The 23,199-nt window shown below is 42.8% G+C and overlaps 2 protein-coding genes across 3 annotated transcripts in view; both read right to left on the bottom strand.

Moving 5' to 3' along the window:
• Positions 1–1,085: 1,085 nt before the first annotated feature.
• LOC115108360 (AN1-type zinc finger protein 5-like) lies at positions 1,086–17,670 on the bottom strand. Of its 2 annotated transcripts, none has more exons than XM_029632589.2 (6): positions 17,545–17,670; positions 11,737–11,944; positions 11,430–11,544; positions 11,104–11,222; positions 10,818–10,922; positions 1,086–8,164 (listed from the first exon to the last, which is right to left on the bottom strand). In XM_029632589.2, exons 2-6 carry the CDS (start codon positions 11,894–11,896, stop codon positions 8,016–8,018), a joined length of 648 nt encoding a protein of 215 aa, XP_029488449.1. In that variant the 5' UTR covers positions 11,897–11,944; positions 17,545–17,670; the 3' UTR covers positions 1,086–8,015. The 2 variants fall into 2 exon arrangements, with proteins under 2 accessions (XP_029488449.1, XP_029488450.1); XM_029632590.2 differs by having other exon boundaries at positions 11,746–11,944; positions 17,545–17,668.
• A 379-nt stretch (positions 17,671–18,049) lies between these two features.
• The window catches only part of LOC115108359 (perilipin-3-like), a 12,315-nt gene continuing 7,165 nt past the window's right edge, over positions 18,050–23,199 (bottom strand). The window contains 8 exon segments of the mRNA XM_029632583.2: positions 18,050–18,848; positions 19,030–19,063; positions 19,065–19,246; positions 19,362–19,708; positions 21,552–21,828; positions 21,967–22,046; positions 22,160–22,355; positions 22,647–22,751. Of these exon segments, the coding sequence (XP_029488443.2) occupies positions 18,708–18,848; positions 19,030–19,063; positions 19,065–19,246; positions 19,362–19,708; positions 21,552–21,828; positions 21,967–22,046; positions 22,160–22,355; positions 22,647–22,715 (1,326 nt within the window). The 5' untranslated portion in view covers positions 22,716–22,751 and the 3' untranslated portion in view covers positions 18,050–18,707.

Genomic DNA, 23,199 nt, shown 5'->3' with positions numbered 1-23,199 from the left:
TCTTTTCAGTTCGCTGCAGCTAGCGACTGGAACGAGCTGCAACAAACACTCAAACTGGACAGTTCTCAATCTCTTCATTCAAAGACTCAATCATGGACACTCTTACTGACAGTTGTGGCTGCTTCGCCTGATGTATTGTCTCTGCCTTCTTGCCCTTTGTGCTGTTGTCTGTGCCCAATGTTGCTACCATGTTGTATGTAACAGTACAATGTAACTAGGCAAGTCGGTTACGAACAAATTCTTATTTACAATGACGGCCTACACCGGCCAAACCGGGAAAACGCTGGGACAATTGTGTGCTGCCCTATGGGACTCCCAATCACGACCGGTTGCGATACAGCCTGGATTCGAACCAGGGCGTCTTTAGTGACGCCTCTAGCACTGAGATTTAGTGCCTTAGACCGCTGCGCCACTCATTAACCTCGTTCATCTATGACAAACGGAAAGTGTTTTGTTTAAAATATAATCTAGTTTAGGTTAATGACTATAAATCGATCTCTGAATGTGCTACCATGATGAAACCACTACGATATAAGGATTGCAGGCATATGATTTGCCTGTGATGTAGGGTTCAGCCAGGAGTTTATCAGTCGGAAGAGCGAATTAAGTGGTAGGAGGGACATCCCAGCATGAAGTGGTTTCAGGTCTAACGTCCTACATCACACAGGCTCAGAAAACAAATACTGTTTCTGTGAGAACCAGGGCTGTCGCTCAATTCAAGCCATTCCGATGTACGGTATCCACAGATCAATTTATAAGAACATGTCAGTCAGAACCGGTGCCAGAACCACGCAGCTGGAGACCTTACATCTAAGCATTTGGCCGAGTCAGAGAAACACAGCAGAAAAAAGTTAAGGTACAGCTGTAAAACAATAGGCTACTGTATTAAGTTTTCTCCATTGAATGTACTGCAGTACATTGGGAGGTAGTGATGTAATGTTTGACTTTTTATAGGATTAACCTGTCTCGGAAGGAAAGTCTGAACCCATGCGAGAAAATTGCTTTTGGCATCCCAGGGCTGCCTCTGCTTTACCAGATTTGTACTGCTTAACCTCAGTTGTACAAATAAATACAAAAGTCAGGTGTCAATTTAAAATAAACTTTTATTTTTTATACTTACTCTTACAGATCATACAGTCCTACATTTTAAAAACAAAAAATATCTGGTGGTGTTTCTGAGCCAAAGGACTTGACTGCACTTCTGCAATTTCCTGCGGGACAGATCTACTACTTGGAACATTCTGGAACACAATTATTGTCCACGCTATCATTTCTCATACATCAGTGAAATGAGTAAAGTACTTCACTGTCAGTTATGGTAAATCAGTTCTGCAGTGACAGAGAAATATTGCCAGATTTGGTCACTCATCATCACGGATCAAATGCTTTGTAGTAATGGCCTCAAAATGCAGACAATGATTATGTTGTGCTACAAACAAGCTTAATGACAATGTTAAAAGGGTCGGACCCTTTTCCCCCAATTTTAGCCTAAGATGACATACAGGCAGTTAAGATTTGGGTAGCTCAGGACCTGAAGCAAGGATATGCATATTCTTGATACCATTTGAATGGAAACACTTTAGGGTTCAAACTGTAGAACCCAGTTCCTACATTTTAATATAAAAATTGTTTTGAGCAAACAAAACTATGCTATTTTCTCTTTGGGACCCTCAGGATGACAAATTAGAGGAAGATTACTGAATGTAAGTACATTATTTACCTTCAGAGGTGAATGTATCAAATCAGTTGCTGTGATAAGTTTTGTTGTGCACTCTCCTCAAACAATAGCATGGCCTTTTTTCACTGTAATTTGGACAGTTCAGTTAGATTAACAAGAATTGAAGCTCTCTGTCCATATAAGACATGTCTGTCTTGAGCATGACGTTGTAAGTAACAAGGAAATTTCCCAACGGGGGGACACCGATGCTGTAGATGTTAAAGTATAACAGATTGAAATTGTAGTGGATGTTTTCATAACATCAAGCGCTGATTCTGAGCTGGTTAAGTTGATTCGTTTACATACAATTGCAACGATCCAACAGGGGCTCCTGAATGGCGCAGCACATCTAAGGCACTGCAGCTCAGTGCTAGAGGCATCACTAGACACCCTGGTTCCATTCCAGACTATATCACAACCGGCCATGATTGGGAGTCCCATAGGGCGGCGCACAATTAGCCCAGTGTCATCCGGGTTTGGCCATCATTGTAAATAAGAATTTGTTCTTAACTGGCTTGCCTAGTTAAATACAGGTTTATTTTAAAGAAATCTTGTTTGGTCAATTCCATTGCTAAAAAATAGCTTGATAACCTTGTTGGTAACATTCAAATTGCTCACCTTTTTAAATGCTGGGGTAGTTCGAGTAGTCAAGGTAACTATCAACCTGCGAAACATAATTGCAAAGAAGAAAATCAGCCAAACTGAAGGACAAGCCAACTCTGTTCCCTTGGCCTAAAAGAGGGTATACTCATCAGGTAACCCCAGTGCCACATCTCTGCCCACTTTAAAGCCAGTTTACTGCATGCCCTTAAAAACAGTAACATCACAATAGGGAATAAAACCTACAGCAAAGTATATATATTTTTCTCACAGAGAGGAGTCTAGTCCATCATACGCGTGCCCTTCTTACATGGTATCACATGCACTGCACCATCTCCACTCAGATACTTTATATAGTGGGAACCTAAAGATCCAAGTGCCTAAATTCCAAATGAGAACCAAGCGGACTCATCTCTTGCCACAGGGGCTTTGAGCTCCTGGCTTGGCTCAGCAACAGGCAACCTTGGTGTTTGCATGCCAAGACTGAGCCATTTTAGACCTTTCCTTCACTAAGCCATTCTTTAACTGGCAACACAACCCAGGCTAATGCTCCAATCACAGGTCCATCTAAATTCAGACCAGGCACCACATCCCAATAGGGATTTTTTTCTCTCAATCATATCACAAATCACCTTTTACCAGTTGAATGTAGATGCACACAAAATAGTTTTATTACATTTTCGTCTGAGTAAAAAAATAATAATATATATATATATGCGCAAATAAAGGTGATATCATTAAATATGCTCATATTTGCACAAGACAAATACATTTTTCTGGACAATGGACGAAGTCCGAATAAATATTTTTGTTAAAGATACCCACGACCGGACTTGGCCAGAGAAGATTGTGGATAAATACTTTATCCATCTTTCTATCTGTAAAATAATAAAGACATGTAGATAAATGTATTTTTGGAACATTCTTCCAAATTTTTTTTTTTTTTAAACGACAGCATATAAACAATTCCCTCTGGGCATGTCTGGAGAATATACACTATATTTACACAAAAGTATGTGGACACCACTTCAAATTAGTGGATTTGGCTATTTCAGCCACCTTTCCAACAAGTCAGTTTGTCAAATTTCTGCCCTGGTCAACTGTAAGTGCTGTCATTGTGAAGTGGAAACGTCTAGGAGCAACAACTGCTCAGCCGTGAAGTGGTAGGCCATACAAGCTCACAGAACAGGACCGTCGAGTGCTGAAGCTCATAAAAAATCGTCTGTCCACGGTTGCGAAACTCAATACTGAATTCTAAACAGCCTCTGGAAGCAACTTCAGCACAACTGTTAGTCGGGAGCTTCATGAAATGGGTTTCCATGGGCGAGCAACCAAACACAAGCCTAAGATCACCATGTGCAATCCCAAGCGTCGGCCGGAGTGGTGTAAAGCTCGCTGCCATTGGAAGCGCGTTCTCTGGCGTGATGAATCACGCTTCACCATCTGGCAGTCCGATGGACGAATCTAAGTTTGACAGATGCCAGGAGAACACTACTTGCCCCAATGTATAGTGCCAACAGGAATGGTTGGTGGATGAATAATTGTCTGGGGCTGTTTTTCATGTTTCCCAGTGAAGGGAAATTAATGCTACAGCATACAATTATATTCTAGACAATTCTGTGCTTCCAACTTTGTGGCAACAGTTTGGGGAAGACCCTTTCCTGTTTGAGCATGACAATGCCTCCGTGCACAATGCGAGGTCCATACAGAAATGGTTTGTCAAGATCAGGGTGGAAGAACTTCACTGCAAAGAGCCCTGACCTCAACCCCATCCAACACCTTTGGGATGAATTGGAATGCCAACTGCGGGCCAGGCCTAATCGCCCAACATCAGTGTCTGACCTCACAATGGTAGCAAGTCCCTGCAGCAATGTTCCAACATCAAGTGGAAAGCCTTCCCAGACGAGTGGAGGCTGTTATAGCAGCAAAGAGAGGACCAACTCCATATTAATGCCCATAATTTTGGAATGAGATATTCGCAGAGCAAGTACCCACATATCTTTGGTCATGTAATGTATCTAAGGATAACCACACAACATTTGGTGAACGCAGATGCTTCTGAAGCTGAGAAATTTGTTGGCGTGTGGGAAAAGTGACTTTTGGGAAATGACAGTTAAAGGCAAATACACAACAAATACACAATTTACAGCCCTTGAAAGTCCAGTTTGTAAATCTCTTATGAAATGGGCTTAGAAATTAATGATGCGTGTTCATTTGTGTTTAAAATTAATAACAGTAGTAAGACAAACTAAAGAAATTATAAGTTTTCAGCAAGTTTGAAATAGTTTACTTTGTGAAAATACAAATAATAAATGGACCAAAAATACCAACAAATCTCAATCAGTAGATGCAAAAATGTAATTTCAACCTGTGGTGCCTGGCGTCAAGTCCCGATGTTTTCCTGTTCATATAAGAGAGCTCATTCAATTCAGACTTTCTCTCAAAAGGGCCCCGTTGTTTTGCCAGGTGTCACACGTGACGTTTTTCAGTATTTGCTTTTTTCTACACAACTCTTTTTCAATGACATTCGCTATGAAACGTTTGATTCACCTAAAAATGCAAAACTGCCACTAATTATTTGGAACCAAACTAGTGTGACCAATCCTGAAAACAACCACAGGTACACGAAGGCCCTTGGCCGAGGATTGAGACATGTCCAAATTACTGGTACTAAGGGTTGTGTCTGTCTGTCTAATGATTCACCGAATGTGGGCAGTCAGGAGGAACAGGAAAGCAACCTAGAATGACACTTTAGAATAAATGTCATCCAGAGTGATTTTAGCCCTATGACTAAAATTCCACCCCCTGTTCAAAGACACAGGAATTACCTGTGGGTGAAAGAAAATACAAGGAAAAGAAAGCAGTGCCACGCCAGTTCTTTCTTTAGGGTAGTTATGAAAACATTAGTACACACACATATACAAATTCTTGGACTAATTGCCAACCAGTTCTGTTATCATTCAGCATATATCAGTGGTCTGCTGGTGGTTAGGGAACAATGTGGTTCACTGTTGGCTTTATGGAACAGAAGAGGGCGTTCAAGGAAAACACTAAATTATGTCCTGCCTGGACTGGCAGAACATGCTTTATTCTCAGTAGCAAACCTGCAGAGAGAGAGAGATCAAGCTAAACTACACTGCTCAAAAAAATAAAGGGAACACTTAAACAACACAATGTAACTCCAAGTCAATCACACTTCTGTGAAATCAAACTGTCCACTTAGGAAGCAACACTGACAATAAATTTCACATGCTGTTGTGCAAATGGAATAGACAACAGGTGGAAATTATAGGCAATTAGCAAGACACCCCCAATAAAGGAGTGGTTCTGCAGGTGGTGACCACAGACCACTTCTCCTTTCCTATGCTTCCTGGCTGATGTTTTGGTTACTTTTGAATGCTGGCGGTGCTCTCACTCTAGTGGTAGCATGAGATGGAGTCTACAACCCACACAAGTGGCTCAGGTAGTGCAGCTCATCCAGGATGGCACATCAATGCGAGGTGTGGCAAGAAGGTTTGCTGTGTCTGTCAGCGTAGTGTCCAGAGCATGGAGGCGCTACCAGGAGACAGGCCAGTACATCAGGAGACGTGGAGCAGGTCGTAGGAGGGCAACAACCCAGCAGCAGGACCGCTACCTCCGCCTTTGTGCAAGGAGGAGCAGGAGGAGCACTGCCAGAGCCCTGCAAAATGACCTCCAGCAGGCCACAAATGTGCATGTGTCTGCTCACACAATCAGAAACAGACTCCATGAGGGTGGTATGAGGTCCCGACGTCCACAGGAGGGGGTTGTGCTTACAGCCCAACACCGTGCAGGACGTTTGGCATTTGCCAGAGAACACCAAGATTGGCAAATTCGCCACTGGCGCCCTGTGCTCTTCACAGATGAAAGCAGATTCACACTGAGCACGTGACAGAAGTGACATGAGTCTGGAGACGCCGTGGAGAACGTTCTGCTGCCTGCAACATCCTCCAGCAGGACCGGTTTGGCGGTGGGTCAGTCATGGTGTGGGGTGGCATTTCTTTGGGGGGCCGCACAGCCCTCCATGTGCTCGCCAGAGGTAGCCTGACTGCCATTAGGTACTGAGATGAGATCCTCAGACCCCTTGTGAGACCATATGCTGGTGCGGTTGGCCCTGGGTTCCTCCTACTGCAAGACAATGCTAGACCTGATTTGGTTGGAGTGTGTCAGAAGTTCCTGCAAGAGGAAGGCATTGATGCTATGGACTGGCCCGCCCATTCCCCAGACCTGAATCCAATTGAGCACATCATGTCTCGCTCCATCCATCAACGCCATGTTGCACCACAGACTGTCCAGGAGTTGGCGGATGCTTTAGTCCAGGTCTGGGAGGAGATCCCTCAGGAGACCATCCGCCACCTCATCAGGAGCATGCCCAGGCCTTGTAAGGAGGTCATACAGGCACGTGGAGGCCACACACACTACTGAGCCTCATTTTGACTTGTTTTAAGGACATTACATTAAAGTTGGATCAGCCTGTAGTGTTGTTTTCCACTTTAATTTTGAGTGTGACTCCAAATCCAGACCTCCATGGGTTGATAAATTTGATTTCCATTGATAATTTGTGTCAGCACATTCAACTATGTAAAGAAAAAAGTACTTAATAAGAATATTTCATTCATTCAGATCTAGGATGTGTTATTTTAGTGTTCCCTTTATTTTTTTGAGCAGTGTATAAAGACCCGGATGCTGAAGAAAACAACTGAGTAAGTTAACTTGCACATTCAATGTCTTATGCTCTGCAGTTAACTTTAATTGTTGTGCTTTGATTCCATAAATTGAATTTTCTGCAACGTCCTAATCTGAACATATTAACAGGACTCTACTCCATCACATATCAGAAGTTGTATTTTTTAAATGGTTACATAAATCAGATGGAAATGCTCAAATATCATTGAAAGGTTCAGTACAAAACAAGTGATTTTCTGACATGCTGCCAATCCTCCAGTACAAACAACCAAATTATATTAAAAAATTCAATATTCAAAAAAACTTCAAGCTAAGGACAATATATTAATATAGATCTGACGTCATACACTCATAAAAACAATCTCAACCACACATATCGAGGCTCTTTCATGCACCCAATATCAGTAAGTCAAAGAACATTTCTTGAAACATTTTTAACATGTGAACTATTCATCTAAGGGTCAGAAGGGAAAGAAAAGTTACAACAAAAAGGCCCATTTGTCAGAAACTGGACAAGGGTTTTTCTCTGGGAGTAAATTAATCTCTAGCCCTCAAAAGATATTGCTGATACACAGAAACTCCCAGCATGGATCTTAACTTGACCTCCTGATGTCCTTATCGGAGATGTAAGCATGCTCTTCAACATGTTACTTCTGGCTCATTTTAACCACCACACGGGGGTAATATAAAAACTAACTCAAGTCCCCCCAAGTTAAGAAACAATAAAAAGGTTAAGAATGAAATGTCTTCCTTCCCCACAGTAGACTTCCAATGCCCACCAAACCATACTGCACACACAGACCATCTCACCACAGGCATTCACACTCAAGCGGTCACCCTAGGAGAGAGAGGGAGATGTTAAAGGAAGTGGCTGGGCAGGGGCTGTGACACCGCCACCCCACCCACCTTATCCTACCATGAAACAATTTTATCTGGTATTATTCCATGCCGCCATTGTTCCACAATTTGCACATCAGACCTTTCTACTCAGTCCTCATAACTTCTGGATCTTCTCAGCCACCACGATAGGGTTCTCCTTGCGTATGCGTGCTGCGGCAGCACCTCGATAGTCGTAAGGACAGTCATGTTTGTCAGAGTAGCGGTGAATGGCGCAGAACAGGTTACCACAGCGACAAGCGAAGCCTAGTGAGTGAGGAGATAGACAAAGTTAAATTAAAATGGCTTCTTAGCAAAGAGCAATTTCTCAAGCAAGTATTTTGCTAGGACTCTCTGGGAGTGGTGTGAGTAGAAAGGGGAAAACTGAACATGAGCTGTTACTGGTAGAGCGGTTTGGAATTCTTTATTGGTCTATTGACTAATTCACCACATGAGGATGTCGACATGAAGGCTAAAACTCACTCTCACCAAAACAGGCTGAAACTTCAGGCGGTCTTTTCAATCAGCTCTTACACTAAAAAGGGCATTTTAACAGTATTATTCAAACCTCAGTGTGGAAATACAGTACCAATCAAAGGTTTAGACACACCTACTCATTCAAGGGTTCTTCTCAATTTACCATTTTCTACATTGTAAAATAGTGAAGACATCAAAACTATGAAATAACACATACGGAATCATGTAGTATTTTTTTTTTAACAGATCAAAATAATGTTTTCCATTTGAGATTCTTCAAAGTAGCTACCCTTTGCCTAGACAGCTTTGCACTCTTGGCATTATCTCAACCAGCTTCATGAAGAATGCTTTTCCAACAGTTCCCACATATGCTGAGCATTTGTTGGCTGCTTTTCGCTGTTAAGCATTTATTTGGGCTGCAATCTGAGGTGCAGTTAACGCTAATGAACTTAACCGCTGCAGCATAGGTAACTTTGGGTCTTCCTTTGCTGTGGCGGGCCTCGTGAGAGCCAATTTCATCATAGCACTTTATGGTTTTTGCGACTGCACATGAGGAAACTTTAAAAGTTATTGAAATGTTCCGGACTAGCTGGCCTTCATGTCTTAAAGTAATGATGGACTGTCGTTTCTCTTTGCTTATTTGAGCTGTTCTTGCCATTACTTGGTCTTTTACCAAATAGGGCCATCTTCTGTATACCACCCCTACCTTGTCTCAACATAACGGATTGGCTCAAACGCATTAAGGAAAGAAATTATACAAATTAACAAGGCACAACTGTTAATGCATTCCAGGTGACTACCTCATGAAGCTGGTTGAGAGAATGCCAAGAGTGTGCAAAGTTGTCATCAAGGCAAATGGTGGCTAGTTCGAAGAATATCAAAATATATATTTTGATACTTGATTCCATGTGTTATTTCATAGTTGATGTCTCACTATTATTCTACAATGTAGAATATAAAAGAAATATAAAGAAACTCATTCCAGGGTTTAAGTATGTCCAAACTTTTGAATGGTACTGTACATTGTACAATTATCAAACAATAGGTTTAGGCTATATTTGGGTACCAACTTTCATTGACGTAATAATATATATATTTTTTAAAGAGTTCTGGCACGCCCCCCCCCCCCCCAAAAAAAGAACACTACATCACCGATTGTCATGCTCCGAAAACTAAGCAAGAAAGAAGCAAATTTGGGCACGTGAAAAAAGGCCAGTATGGATTGTCGATTTTGCAGAAAGAGCTTGAGGTAAGAACAGGTTTAAAGACTACCAGGAGACCAGCTAGCTGTGTGTGAGTAGCTAGGTTTACACCCATTGGCGACAGATTTTCATGAAAATATTAAAACATTTGCATAAAAACTACACACAATTTCCCACCAGAGATGTATTTCCATCAAAGTGACTTGTTGCAGATAAAAGGCTGTGCGTGATGACGTAGTGCACATAAAATACCTTTCGCAGTTAAATTCCCATGTACCAAATAAAAATACAAGTTAAATGGGTTTCCATCACATTTAATTATACTAATGGTTTTCTGCCCCCAAAAATGTATTTTATATAGCGTGTGCCCACTCTGGTCTTGGCAAGTGCACTCTAGTTGTATCTGCGTGCTATTGGCTATAGCGCACGTATAGCCTACATGAGATTATTATGGACAAAAGAGCAAGATTTTTATTTGTCTAATGGCAGCCAAGCATTGATGATCATGTCATCAGAATAAGACCCTTGATATTTATTGAAAAGGAACATCAAGCTCATCACCTTGCACTTCCACCACCCTGTGAAGTTCATAACTTATTTTATTTGTAATAAACTGCATAAACTAATAAACTGCATGCTTTCCTGATGAGTCGTGAGGGACCACACATGACATTGCGTCACTCCACTTTTACTTCGATATGATGGTTTATCAATAATTGCTCATAAAAGCGTTTCCACCGGCATTTCTCGCAGAATTCATTTTCCAGCATATTTTGTTTTGACATTTGCAAAGTTTGGCGAAAAATGTTCCGTTTCCATCAGGGCTGTCATAGCATTATTTTTATCCGACATTTACTTTACTTGCATAAAAAGGTTGGACGAAACATGGTTAGAGATGAACTTGTAATGTAGGTGAAGAGAACAATTTATTGTCCCGAGTAGCTGCTATTGGCTGGTGGTGAGAAATGTCTCGCATCTGCTCTGAGCATTGTTCACACTTGGAGACAATGGTCGATTTGAGGTAGAATATATTCAACATGTTAAATTATTGGGAACGCGCAGGTACCCGGGAGCCTATTACAGCAATCAAACGCAAATCAAGTATGTGCTTACACTTTTACAGGCTGCAGCTCTAAGTTCTACTCCAATTTGGAAAAATGTGTCAGTAGACGATCAGGAGCCTGTAGATAAGACTAAAAACGTGTAGTGTCCACCTGGCTTAAAACCCTCTTCAGTCTTACCTGTGAGGCCCACTTTCTTCCGGCAAGTGAAGCATCGGTTCTTCTTATTTTTTTCAGGGGTCTGATCACCATCAGACAAGGTCTGGTCTGCCTCACCCACTGGCTCTGTTAAAATACAACATCTGACTGAACATCAAACATAGATACCCATATAGGACTGTTGCTGCAGTGTAGTTATGTATTACAAGACAAGGCAGGAGGCATGCCACAATGTTACTGATGATATAGACATGGGAAACAGTTTGGAAACCAAGAAAGTATTGAGCTCCCCCCCAGTTGTTCTAACCTGTGTTTTTGGATGTCCCCTCCTCTTCCCCATTAGCCTGGTCTGAGTCAGTGGCTCCAGTATCCTGGGAGATACTCATGGCTGTCATTTTCTGGGTTACTGGGCTGGGGGAGCTGGGACTAAAGACACACATACACACTCAGACCAATAATGAGTTGATCAACTGAAACCATAATCCAATATTAAGCTCAGGAGGAAGACTAGGGAACTCTAAAACACGATGATAAACCAAAGCCTCTTGAGCAACAGCTTACTGTCAATTGAATGGCTTCCATTTAGCAGTCTGTGTTTGTTTGCAGAGACAAGCTGATTCTCTGGCAGCATACCTGGATGTCCTTTCCTCGGGCAGAGTGACCCCTTCCGCGCTGGGTTCCGCTGTCTGGCGCTTCACCGACACAACAGCTGCTCCCAGGGACCCCACTGGCGATGAAGCAACCGAGCCTGTAGACAAACCACATGTTCATTGATTGTGACTATGACTGACCTTTTACTTATGTTGAATCATGGTTTCAATGAAAAAAAAAGGAAAGTGTTTCACAAACTGATAAATCACTATTGCTTTATAATGCCAAGGTTTTGGTAGTGATTGCTACCTCCTTCTCCAGCCCCCCCATTTTGTGTCCCTCTCCCTACCTTTCTCACCTGGGGGGTTGGAACGGCCCACGCCCCGTTGTCTCTGCAGGTGTTCCTTGTAGCAGACTGAGCACATGCCGTTGGTGCGGGGATTACCATAGAAACCACAGCCCATAGTGCAAAGCATTGGCACTTGCGTCTGATTGGTCTCCTGAGTCATGCTCTCTGACAAAGGGAGGGGAGAGGGGGGGGGGGGGACAGGATATTCCTGAAATGAGGTTGAAGAGTTAGTCAAACTAGTGGCCATTTGTGTACATTAACATTATTAACAGGCTAAAGGAGCTTGGAGACCAACACGGGAGCGGTTCTGCTAAGAGTAGGTACGAATTATTGATAAATGGTTTAGTTTATGAGTGATCAATTTGTTAGATACAATGCAAATACCGTTTCTTGTTACTAGCAGGGAGGCTACCCAATACAGAGGCTGTACTTATTCTGTTAAATTAGGTTTAGAATTTGACACCCATAACATACATTAACTTTGAAAACACAAAATCAACTTATTCACTTCACTTGAGTGGTCTGATATCATTGACAGTTGGAAAACCAGTAGCTACAGTGCATTTGAAAAGAATTCAGAACCTTTAACTTTTTCCACTTTGACGTTACAGCCTTATTCTAAAATGGAATAAATTGTTTTTCTTATCTACACACAATACCCCATAATGACAAAGCAAAAACAGGCTTTTAGAATTTTTTGCAAATGTATAAACCCCCCCCCCCCCCCCCAGAAATATAATATTTACAAAAGTATTCAGACCCTTTACTCAGTACTTTGTTGAAGCAACTTTGGCAGCGATTACAGCCTTGAGTCTTCTTGGGTATGACGCTACAAGCTTGGCATGCCTGTATTTGGGGAGCTTCTCCCATTCTTATCTGCAGATCCTCTCAAGCTCTGTCAGATCTCTCTAGAGATGTTCAATCGGGTTCAAGTCCAGGCCACTCAAGGTCATTGAGACTTGTCCCAATGCCACTCCTGCTTGGTCTGGCTTTGTGCTTAGGGTCGTTGTCCTGTTGGAAGGTGAACCTTCGCCCCAGTCTGAGGTCCTGAGCAGGTTTCCATCAAGGATCTCTCTGTACTTTACTCTGTTCATCTTTCCCCTTGATCCTGACTAGTCTCCCAGTCCCTGCCACTGAAAAACATCCCCACAGCATGATGCTGCCACCACCATGCTTCACTGTAGGGATGGTAACACGGTCCCCAAAGACATGACGCTTGGCATTCAGGACAAATAGTTCAATCTTGGTTTCATCAGACCAGAGAATCTTGTTTCTCATGGTCTGAGTCTCCTTTAGGTGCCGTTTGGAAAACTCCAAGCGGGCTGTTGAGTGGCTTCCGTCTGGCCACTCTACCATAAAGACCTAATTGCTGGAGTGCTGCAAAGATGGTTGTTGTTTTGGAAGGTTCTCACATCTCCACAGATGCCCTTCTCTTCTGATTGGACAGTTTGGCCAGCCCTAGGAAGAGTCCTGGTGGTTCCAAACTTCTTCCATTTAAGAATGATGGAGGCCACTGTGTTCTTGGGGACCTTCAATGTGCCCCAACACAATCCTGTCTCGGTGCTCTACGGACAATTCCTTCGACCTCATGGCTTGGTTTTTGCTCTGGCATGCACCGTTAACTGTGGGACCTTATATAGACAGCCTTTCCAAATCATATCCAATCAATTGAATTTACCACAGGTAGACTCCAATCATGTTGTAGAAACATCTCAAGGATGATTTAAAAAAAACAGGATGCACCGGAGCTCAATATCAAGTCTCATAGTGAAGGGTCTGAATACTTATGTAAATACACTGCTCAAAAAAATAAAGGGAACACTTAAACAACACAATGGAACTCCAAGTCAATCACACTTCTGTGAAATCAAACTGTCCACTTAGGAAGCAACACTGATTGACAATAAATTTCACATGCTGTTGTGCAAATGGAATAGACAACAGGTGGAAATTATAGGCAATTAGCAAGACACCCCCAATAAAGGAGTGGTTCTGCAGGTGGTGACCACAGACCACTTCTCAGTTCCTATAGTTCCTATGCTTCCTGGCTGATGTTTTGGTCACTTTTGAATGCTGGCGGTGCTTTCACTCTAGTGGTAGCATGAGACGGAGTCTACAACCCACACAAGTGGCCCAGGTAGTGCAGCTCATCCAGGATGGCACATCAATGTGAGGTGTGGCAAGAAGGTTTGCTGTGTCTGTCAGCGTAGTGTCCAGAGCATGGAGGCGCTACCAGGAGACAGGCCAGTACATCAGGAGATGCGGAGGAGGTCGTAGGAGGGCAACAACCCAGCAGCAGGACCGCTACCTCCGCCTTTGTGCAAGGAGGAGCAGGAGGAGCACTGCCAGAGCCCTGCAAAATGACCTCCAGCAGGCCACAAATGTGCATGTGTCTGCTCACACAATCAGAAACAGACTCCATGAGGGTGGTATGAGGTCCCGACGTCCACAGGAGGGGGTTGTGCTTACAGCCCAACACCGTGCAGGACGTTTGGCATTTACCAGAGAACACCAAGATTGGCAAATCCGCCACTGGCACCCCATGCTCTTCACAGATGAAAGCAGGTTCACACTGAGCACATGACAGAGTCTGGAGACACCGTGGAGAACGTTCTGCTGCCTGCAACATCCTCCAGCATGGCGGTGGGTCAGTCATGGTGTGGGGTGGCCGCACAGCCCTCCATGTGCTCGCCAGAGGTAGCCTGACTGCCATTAGGTACCGAGATGAGATCCTCAGACCCCTTGTGAAACCATATGCTGGTGCGGTTGGCCCTGGGTTCCTCCTAATGCAAGACAATGCTAGACCTCATTTGGCTGGAGTGTGTCAGCAGTTCCTGCAAGAGGAAGGCATTGATGCTATGGACTGGCCCGCCCATTCCCCAGACCTGAATCCAATTGAGCACATCTGGGACATCATGTCTCGCACCACAGACTGTCCAGGAGTTGGCAGATGCTTTAGTCCAGGTCTGGGAGGAGATCCCTCAGGAGACCATCCGCCACCTCATCAGGAGCATGCCCAGGCGTTGTAGGGAGGTCATACAGGCACGTGGAAGCCACACACACTACTGAGCCTCATTTTGACTTGTTTTAAGGACATTACATCAAAGTTGGATCAGCCTGTAGTGTGGTTTTCCACTTTAATTTTGAGTGTGACTCCAAATCCAGACCTCCATGGGTTGATAAATTTGATTTCCATTGATAATTTGTGTGTGATTGTTGTCAGCACATTCAACTATGTAAAGAAAAAAGTATTTAATAAGAATATTTAATTCATTCAGATCTAGGATGTGTTATTTTTTTGAGCAGTGTATGTTTTTGGGGATTTAAGACATTTTCAAAAAATGAACCTGTTTTCGCTTCGTCATTATGTGATATTGTGTGTAGATTTATGAAATTAAAATGTTCCTCAATTTGAGAACAAGGTTGTAATGTAACAAAATGTGGAAAAGAGGGGTCTGAATACTTTCCGAATGTACTGCACATGTACATGTCGCAATACCCCTCTTCATCTTGTATCAAATACAACCAACTTTTTCCTCATTTGTGTCTTCGCGTGTCCAAAAAGATATGCATCAAGTAAGACTATTTGACGTGTCACAAGCTTGTTGACCAATCAGGACCTGAATACACATAATTTAACAAGTTCATAGATTTTTTACATAGATATTACACATTGATTACAATACCACTCAAGTTTCATATGTCACAACGATTCATTGCTGTGATGCTGGTAAAGTTGTCTCCGGCACCTACAGTGCTGGTCATAAAAAAAAAAGCTAGCTAGCTCATGGATGCAAACGATGTTCTTTCCAAAAAACGACAATCTGTTTCAGTAGCTATTGTTAGCTAGCTAACTATATAGCTAGGTGTCATCTAAAATAACCCTAATGTATAAGACAGTTCTTATTTGATTAATGGTGGTCAGACCATTCTATGTGAAGCTAGCCACAATAAGGATTAGCCACAAGTGGACTTTGCGGTTAGCCTTCAAAATAAGTGTCATTGACAGTGATGCGAATGAATACTAGAACTATGCCATAACTGAATAGATCATGCTAAACGAGGTTGGAATGTTACACAAAATAAAACAATTTGTTAATTTGACAAATCTGTTGAAATCATGCTAGATGTATTAGACTAGAATTGCATTGGGGGCATACTTATTTCACTGTACAACCTTACCCATGGATTGTGGATCAATGACATGGGGTATCGGTCTACTCAGTGACACCCAGAGAACATCAGCGTCGTAGCCCTTATTGTGGGACTCAAACAACTGAAATTAGCCACATTTACTGTCAACCTATATGTATTGAACACTTATTCCAAAGGAAAAATAATACTGTGTGGATGTTTTGGAGTCTGATAACTGAGGGTATTGGGGGGGGGGGGGGGGATACACTGGTTATTGAGTAGACTGATACCCAATCCTTTAGGTAAAGCTGTACAGTGCAATATGAATGTGGACACACAATAGGCTGACTGAGGAGGTGATTTCACAGTCCCGCGATTAGTGTTGTAGCGCTTATATTTGCATATACTCTTCACAGTTGTGTTCTGTTGGTGTCACAGAGTAGACCGATACCCCATTTAATTGACTCACATTCCAACCTTGTTTAACATTATTCTAAATATGGCATGAGTCAACCAATTCTAACCTTCACTTTCAAATAGTTACTTTTATTTTGAAACAAGACCGCATATTCCACTATGGTGCCTAAATCCTTATTGTGGCTACCTTCACAACCATTAACCCAGTCTGGTCGAGCCCCATGAAGCTAACTGGCTGCTTATAAGGTTAGCTTTGGGCAACACGGTTTAGTAGCTGGCTCGCTATTTATTTTCATTGACTAAAATTAATTTCAGTAAGCGAAAAACAAGTGTCTACCAGGCTAATACTTACAAGGATTCCTAAACCATTGGTAAGAATAATGACTGCAGTTTCTACTGGTCATTGTTTTCAGGCTGGTTGTATTGGTGCTAGCTAGGTACCAAGCTAAAGCTAACTCTCTACAACATTATACAACTAAACGGTGTTATTTAACGTGTATCTTTGACACTCAAAGACCCAAACGACGTTCCATACTGGAATGTGCCAATTGAATATGTTTACATTGTATGAACAAAACGTGAGGAAAAAGTCGGTGGTTGTATTCGCTACGTTTATTAAAAGTATGAATTTCAGCACACCGCGGAAGGATTGCAGTTCTACAGAACAAACATAGGTACAGGTAAGGGTCTTCAGAATTGACATTTTTACAAGAATCGACTAATGGTGACTTCCGGCGACCAGTTATCAAAACTCAACACTTCCTCCATAGAACGGAGTTGAGCGGTCCATAACTAGGTCTGGACAAACAAAATTGAAAACACAAAATGTCTGCATTATCTTGCCAACTAGTTAGCTAGACTTGCCATAAACTGACAAAAATAGCTCTGGCTAGTAAAAGTAACTAGCTAGCTAAATGAGTAACTACAGCGGACTGTCATTAACGCAGTTCGGGTTTCGTTCAAAACAATTCCTTCCTCTCAGCTCATAACGACGTCGGCCTACAAATAACTTTAGCCTGCCCTAGAGACCTGCTAACGTTAACTGATTGAAAACAATGACAAGCGAAGTAATTTGTCCTAGTTTACTTGGGTAATGTCTGAAATTAACTAGACAGATTACCTTTAAAATATAACACGACTTTCGAACGTTGCGTTAGCTGGCTAGCTATCATGAAGCTCTAAGCTAGTCGGAGAATGCATCGAATCGGTTTACATTAACGAAACCTTCCAATTTTTTTTACGACGGCAAAGCAGTACCTGAAATACGAAGTGCTGCAGATGTCGACGACCTTGCTCTCCAGAATGTAGTAATAATCATTCGCTTCTGTGGGCGCGGCCTCTTAACCAGCGCCAACTCCCGACATTCGCGACAACGACCGTGACGTTATTCTAAGCGTTATTTTTCCTCACATAAATGGCCCCCGAAATGTATCACATAAAATAGATTTCACACAACAAAAAATAAAGGAATGGCCCTTTCTTATATCCAAAATGCTTGTTAATGAGTCTTGTGACATTGAACATTGGTGTCAATATCAGCAATGACAACAGGGTTATAATAAGTATATATATATATATATGTATATATATTCTTCTTACAGGTTCTTGGAAACATGTTTGAGTTATAGGAATAACGAAAAATGACAGCAAAGTACAACATAATTAATTCTAAATATTCACTAGGCAGTATGAACTATAATGAGTTAAAGATGCAGGTAAATTAAATCCTGTATAACTCAAATAATGGAATGGAAGCCCAGGACCAGAGCCAAAATGACTTTATTTAGCCTACTGTATCAGTACTCATAAACAACAGCAAGACCCTGCTGGAGCTTACACATACAGCAGAGAGGACATACAAAATGTCACACACCAATTTGTAAACTTCAGAGGACTAAAGATCAGTTGCATGTGAGGTTTATACTGCATTTCATACAGTTACAGAAACAAAATTACTGTTTGTTTTTAAATCGTTTCTCAACATTCACAGATTGGAGTGTGATCTAGACGCCAAATATGGCAGTTTTATGTTGTAGATTCCCCTTATAACACAGTATTGTGATTTCCATATGTTACCATCAGGGCATCAGGTAGCCTAGTGCTTAGAGCATTGGGCCAGTAACCAAAAGGTTGCTAGATCGAATCCCCGAGCTGACAAGGTAAAAAAGAAATCTGTAGTTCTGCCCCTGAACAAGGCAGTTAACCCACTGTTCCTAGGCTGTCATTATAAATAAGAAATTGTTCTTATCTGACTTGCCTAGTTAAATAAAGTTTTAAAAAAATCAGCATAGCTTATGGATGCGGGCAGTAAGTTCTTAGAAAGCACATTTACTGCACTGTACAAAAAATGCAGGCAATGCCAGGCCTCAGAGATGCCTTTTTGGAGTAATCTACTCCAACCTCTCGGTCCTCCTCTAAATCTAGTTCTGGGGGGCCCCCTTATTCGCAGCCCACCCGCCCTCCCCCTTCTCTGTGATCTGGGGTGCAAAGGGTCCCACCAGCCAGTTGAGAGGAGTGTTATTGAGCAGATACTCTACGACACCATCCAGAGACTGTCGCACCTGTGAACATTTAAAATGTGTCAAACAACACAAATAACAGATAATTATGAATCACTCTGAGGTGATGTACATACAATGCATTTGTTGAAATATTGAAACTGAATAAATAATGAGAAACCAGCAGCTGGTGTATTCATAATGAATCCACACAGGAGAAATGGAGCAACAAAGTTTGGTATACCTGTGTTAGATGGTGACGGGTCTGCTCCAGGAGGGGGTGTGAGAGTGCTAGTGTTGCCCAGGGAGGAGTGCAGTTCTTCAGCCACTTTCCGTGCGTTTGCCAGCTGGTCCTGAACAGCACCGGGTAAGCCCTGGGCGCTGGACACCACCCCAGAGCATGCAGACCGCAACTGGTCACTGAGACCACGCACCATCGAGAGGGTTCGCCACTCCAACTGCTACACAAACATAGGCATTTACAGGTATCTGTGGAAACTATAAGTGTTTATAAAGTTCAAGTACATTCATTCACATGACTACTTGGACAGAAAATACTAACTCAGGACTCCCTACCTCAGTCTGGTCTTTGGGACCATCCACCTCCCCCATGTCTACCCCTCCATCTTTAGGTTGTTTCTCCTGCCACTCCTTCCAGCGCTGCAGCAGCTGCTCTGGTGCCCCTCCCAGCTGGTGGTTGGCAGTGGCCAGGGTGGAGCGGGCTTTCTCCAGCAGGTCCAGGGTGCTGGTGATCTGTGCCAAAGTTGCGTATGTGGCATCTCTGGCGTGCCGGGCTCTCACCAGGGACTGCTCCAGGGCCCGCTCCTGCACCTTGGAGGACAGCTTGCCCAGACGGACAAAGTAGCTAGAGCTCACCACTGGTGCAGTAGTCACCTCACCTGTTGCAGGCTCCGCCAAAGCAGCTGTAATGCAGAAAAAATAACGATAATCTATAAACGATAATTCACGGTCTGAGATCAGAGCTATTGATTTTAGTGTCGCCTCATCTACATATACAGTTGAAGTCAGAAGTTTACATACACCTTAGACAAATACGTTTTTCACAATTCCTGACATTTAATCCCAGTCAATATTCCCTGTCTTAGGTCAGTTAGGATCACCACTTTATTTCAAGAATGTGAAATGTCAGAATAATAGTAGAGAGATTTATTTCAGCTTTTATTTCTTTCATCACATTCCCAGTGGGTCAGAAGTTTACATACACTCAACTAGTATTTGGTAATGTTGCCTTTAAATTGTTTAACCTGGGTCAAACTGTTTTGGGTAGCCTTCCACAAGCTTCCCACAATAAGTTGGGTGAATTTTGGCCCATTCCTCCTGACAGAGCAGATGTAACTGAGTCAGGTTTGTAGGCCTCCTTGCTCACACACGCTTTTTCATTTCTGCCCACAAAATTTCTATAGGATTGAGGTCAGAGCTTTGTGATGGCCACTCCAATACCTTTACTTTGTTGTCCTTAAGCCATTTTACCAGAACTTTAGAAGTATGCTTGGGGTCATTGTCCATTTGGAAGACCCATTTCAGACCAAGCTTTAACTTCCTGACTGATGTCTCGATGTTGCTTCAATATATCCACATCATTTTCCTTCCTCAACATGCCATCTATTTTGTGAAGTGCACCAGTCCTTCCTGCAGCAAAGCACCCCCACACCATGATGCTGCCACCCCATGCTTCATGGTTGGGATGGTGTTCTTCGGCTTGCAAGCCTCCCCCTTTTCCTCCAAACATAACAATGGTCATCATGGCCAAACAATTCCAGTTTTGCTTCATCAGACCAAAGGACATTTCGCCAAAAAGTACAATCTTTGTCCCCATGTACAGTTGAAAACCGTAGTCTGGATTTTTTATGGCGGGTTTGGAGCAAAGGCTTCTTCCTTGCCGAGTGGCCTTTCAGGTTATGTTAATATAGGACTCGTTTTACTGTGGATATAGATACTTTTGTACCTGTTTCCTCCAGCATCTTCACAAGGTCCTTTGCTGTTGTTCTAGGATTGACTTGCACTTTTTGCACCAAATTATGTTCATCTCTAGGAGACAGAACGCGCCTCCTTCCGGAGCAGTATGACGGCTGCGTGGTCCAATGGTGTTTATACTAATTATCCATACTATTGTTTGTACAGATGAACATGGTACCTTCAGGTGTTTGGAAATTTCTCCCAAGGATGAACCAGACTTGTGGAGGTCTACAATTGTTTTTCTGTGGTCTTGGCTGATTTATTTTGATTTTCCCATGATGTCAAGCAAAGAGGCACCAAGTTTGAAGGTAGGGCTTGAAATGCATCCACAGGTACACCTCCAATTGACTCAAATTATGTCAATTAGCCTATCAGAAGCTTCTAAAGCCATGACATAACTTTCTGGAATTTTCCAAGCTGTTTAAAGGCACAGTCAACTTAGTGTATGTCAACTTCTGACCCACTGGAATTGTGATACAGTGAATTATAAGTGAAATATTCTGTCTAAAACAATTGTTGAAAAAATTACTTTCGTCATGCACAAAGTAGATGTCCTAACCGACTTGCCAGAACTATAGTTTGTTAACAAATTTGTGGAGTGGTTGAAAAAGGAGTTGATGACTCCAACCTAATTTTATGTAAACTTCCAACTGTGCATAGCTACACATAAATTAACAATCTTGCAGCTCTAGACCTGACTCAGCAGCACCCACACCAGGGATGGGTTCAATTCCATTTAAGTACAGTCCATTCAGAGGTTATTAGTTTTATTTTCTCATTCATACTGACCAAGCTCTCTGTCGCTGAGAGGCAGGTTATGGTCCACCCAGTTCTCAGAATGGCTGAGGGCCAGGCCCACCCCACTGCTGACCATCTGTCCCACACTGGTCACCATGAATGAGCTGAACAATCCACTGGCTGCTGCTTGGGTTATCTCCACACCCCCGAACACTGCCGACATTACGGCCCCAGTCATGGTTTCCTTGGCCCCGGTTACAGCCCCAGTCATGGCCTCCTTTGTCCCACTCACAGACTGGTACATTATGCCTATTGTATCTGAAACTAGCTGAGGGAGAAACAATTAAAAAGCTGTTATGAATATACAAGGTATTACATCAAGTAAAGTGTTTTCTTGGGGACTTTAGTTGAATTGGATGCACGAGGCAGTATTGTTGACTAGTCAACACTAGATTTGGAGACTCACCTTATCAGCTGGCTGCTGGAGGATTTGCAGTTTTTCCACCTTGTCCAGTCCCATCATAGCATAATGATTCACCACAGAAACTGCAACAAATCATTCATTAACTCAGAACAAAAACGTTATACACAAAAATAAATAAAGAAATATATAGTATTTTTGTGATGTCCCTCTGTGGTCACTACGCAGTAGAACTCACTCTGTGGCTCCAGTCTGTCCAGGAGTGGCTTGGAGCCGGTTGTGGCGGCTGCCCCAAGAGTGCGCACCCCGCTCTCGGCAGCCTCCATGACCCCCTTCAGCAGGGGCACGCTGTCCTTAGTGCTGCTGTAGGCGTTGGACACTACACCACACGCAGAGCTCACCAGGGGGATGCTGCCCACGCGTGACACAACACTCTGGAAACAAAACACAATGGTTATTATTTAGCCTGAGTTACTAGAGGAGAAACAGCCTTTGTGTTGGCAATTTCAGCAATTGCATATTTTGTTTGATTTGTACTGATCACTCAATCTGCAACTGGAGTTTTTTTGTGTACATGCACATATTATCCTTGAGTGCTTGCATATTTCCAATTTATCCACTTGAGTGAAATACTGAATGCTGGTTTCAATGTTATTTGTGTATCAGACCCTTCATCAGAGCTGTGTTGTCGGGTAAACTAATGTCGTAGTGATGGTGCTCCTCACCTGCTGGTCTCCATTAGTTGGCTGGGCTGTGGCTGTACTGGGCTCATCAGTCTTCCCGCTGTCGGCCATTGTGCAGGATGTGTTTAAGGATATCTCTTTAAATTTCTGACATGAAAAAGAGGAGATTCGCCTCAAATTACATGGCTTATGAGACAACTTTTACTTGCTTCATAAGACAGATATTCATTATGCAGCTGAACAGCAGTGAGGGGATTTATTGCGCTGTCCCTCCATCTATCCGTTTGTAGACAACCCAGTCACGTCTGCTTCATTTGTCAAGCAACAGGATACAGCCAGGATGGAACTGGATAGGGCTGAATTATAGAATGATTCACGTCACTGGACAGAAGTAGGACTGAACAAGGACGCCCTGTCCCATCTGGACAAGAGGCATACCTATGTAAGAATGCTGTTCATTGACTATAGCTCATCATCAAGCTCGAGGCCCTGGGTCTGAATCCCACCCTGTGCAACTGGGTCCTGGACTTCACCACCTGGCCAGGTGGTGAAGGTAGGAAACAACACCTCTTCATCAAGTTTGCAGACAACACAA

The sequence above is a fragment of the Oncorhynchus nerka genome, unplaced genomic scaffold, assembly GCF_034236695.1.
Source record: "Oncorhynchus nerka isolate Pitt River unplaced genomic scaffold, Oner_Uvic_2.0 unplaced_scaffold_8___fragment_2___debris, whole genome shotgun sequence".
Taxonomy (NCBI): Eukaryota; Metazoa; Chordata; class Actinopteri; order Salmoniformes; family Salmonidae; genus Oncorhynchus; species Oncorhynchus nerka.
This window is presented reverse-complemented; position numbering and strand designations above follow the sequence as displayed.

Bases quoted from the DNA above. Each gene is read 5' to 3' on its own strand.
- LOC115108360 (XM_029632589.2), bottom strand. From the start codon at position 11,896: ATGACTCAGGAGACCAATCAGACGCAAGTGCCAATGCTTTGCACTATG. The intron at 10,923-11,103 runs GTTAGAACAACT...GTATTTTAACAG, and splicing joins GGGGACATCCAAAAACACAG to AGCCAGTGGGTGAGGCAGAC. The intron at 8,165-10,817 runs GTAAGACTGAAG...CTCACTCACTAG, and splicing joins GAAGAAAGTGGGCCTCACAG to GCTTCGCTTGTCGCTGTGGT.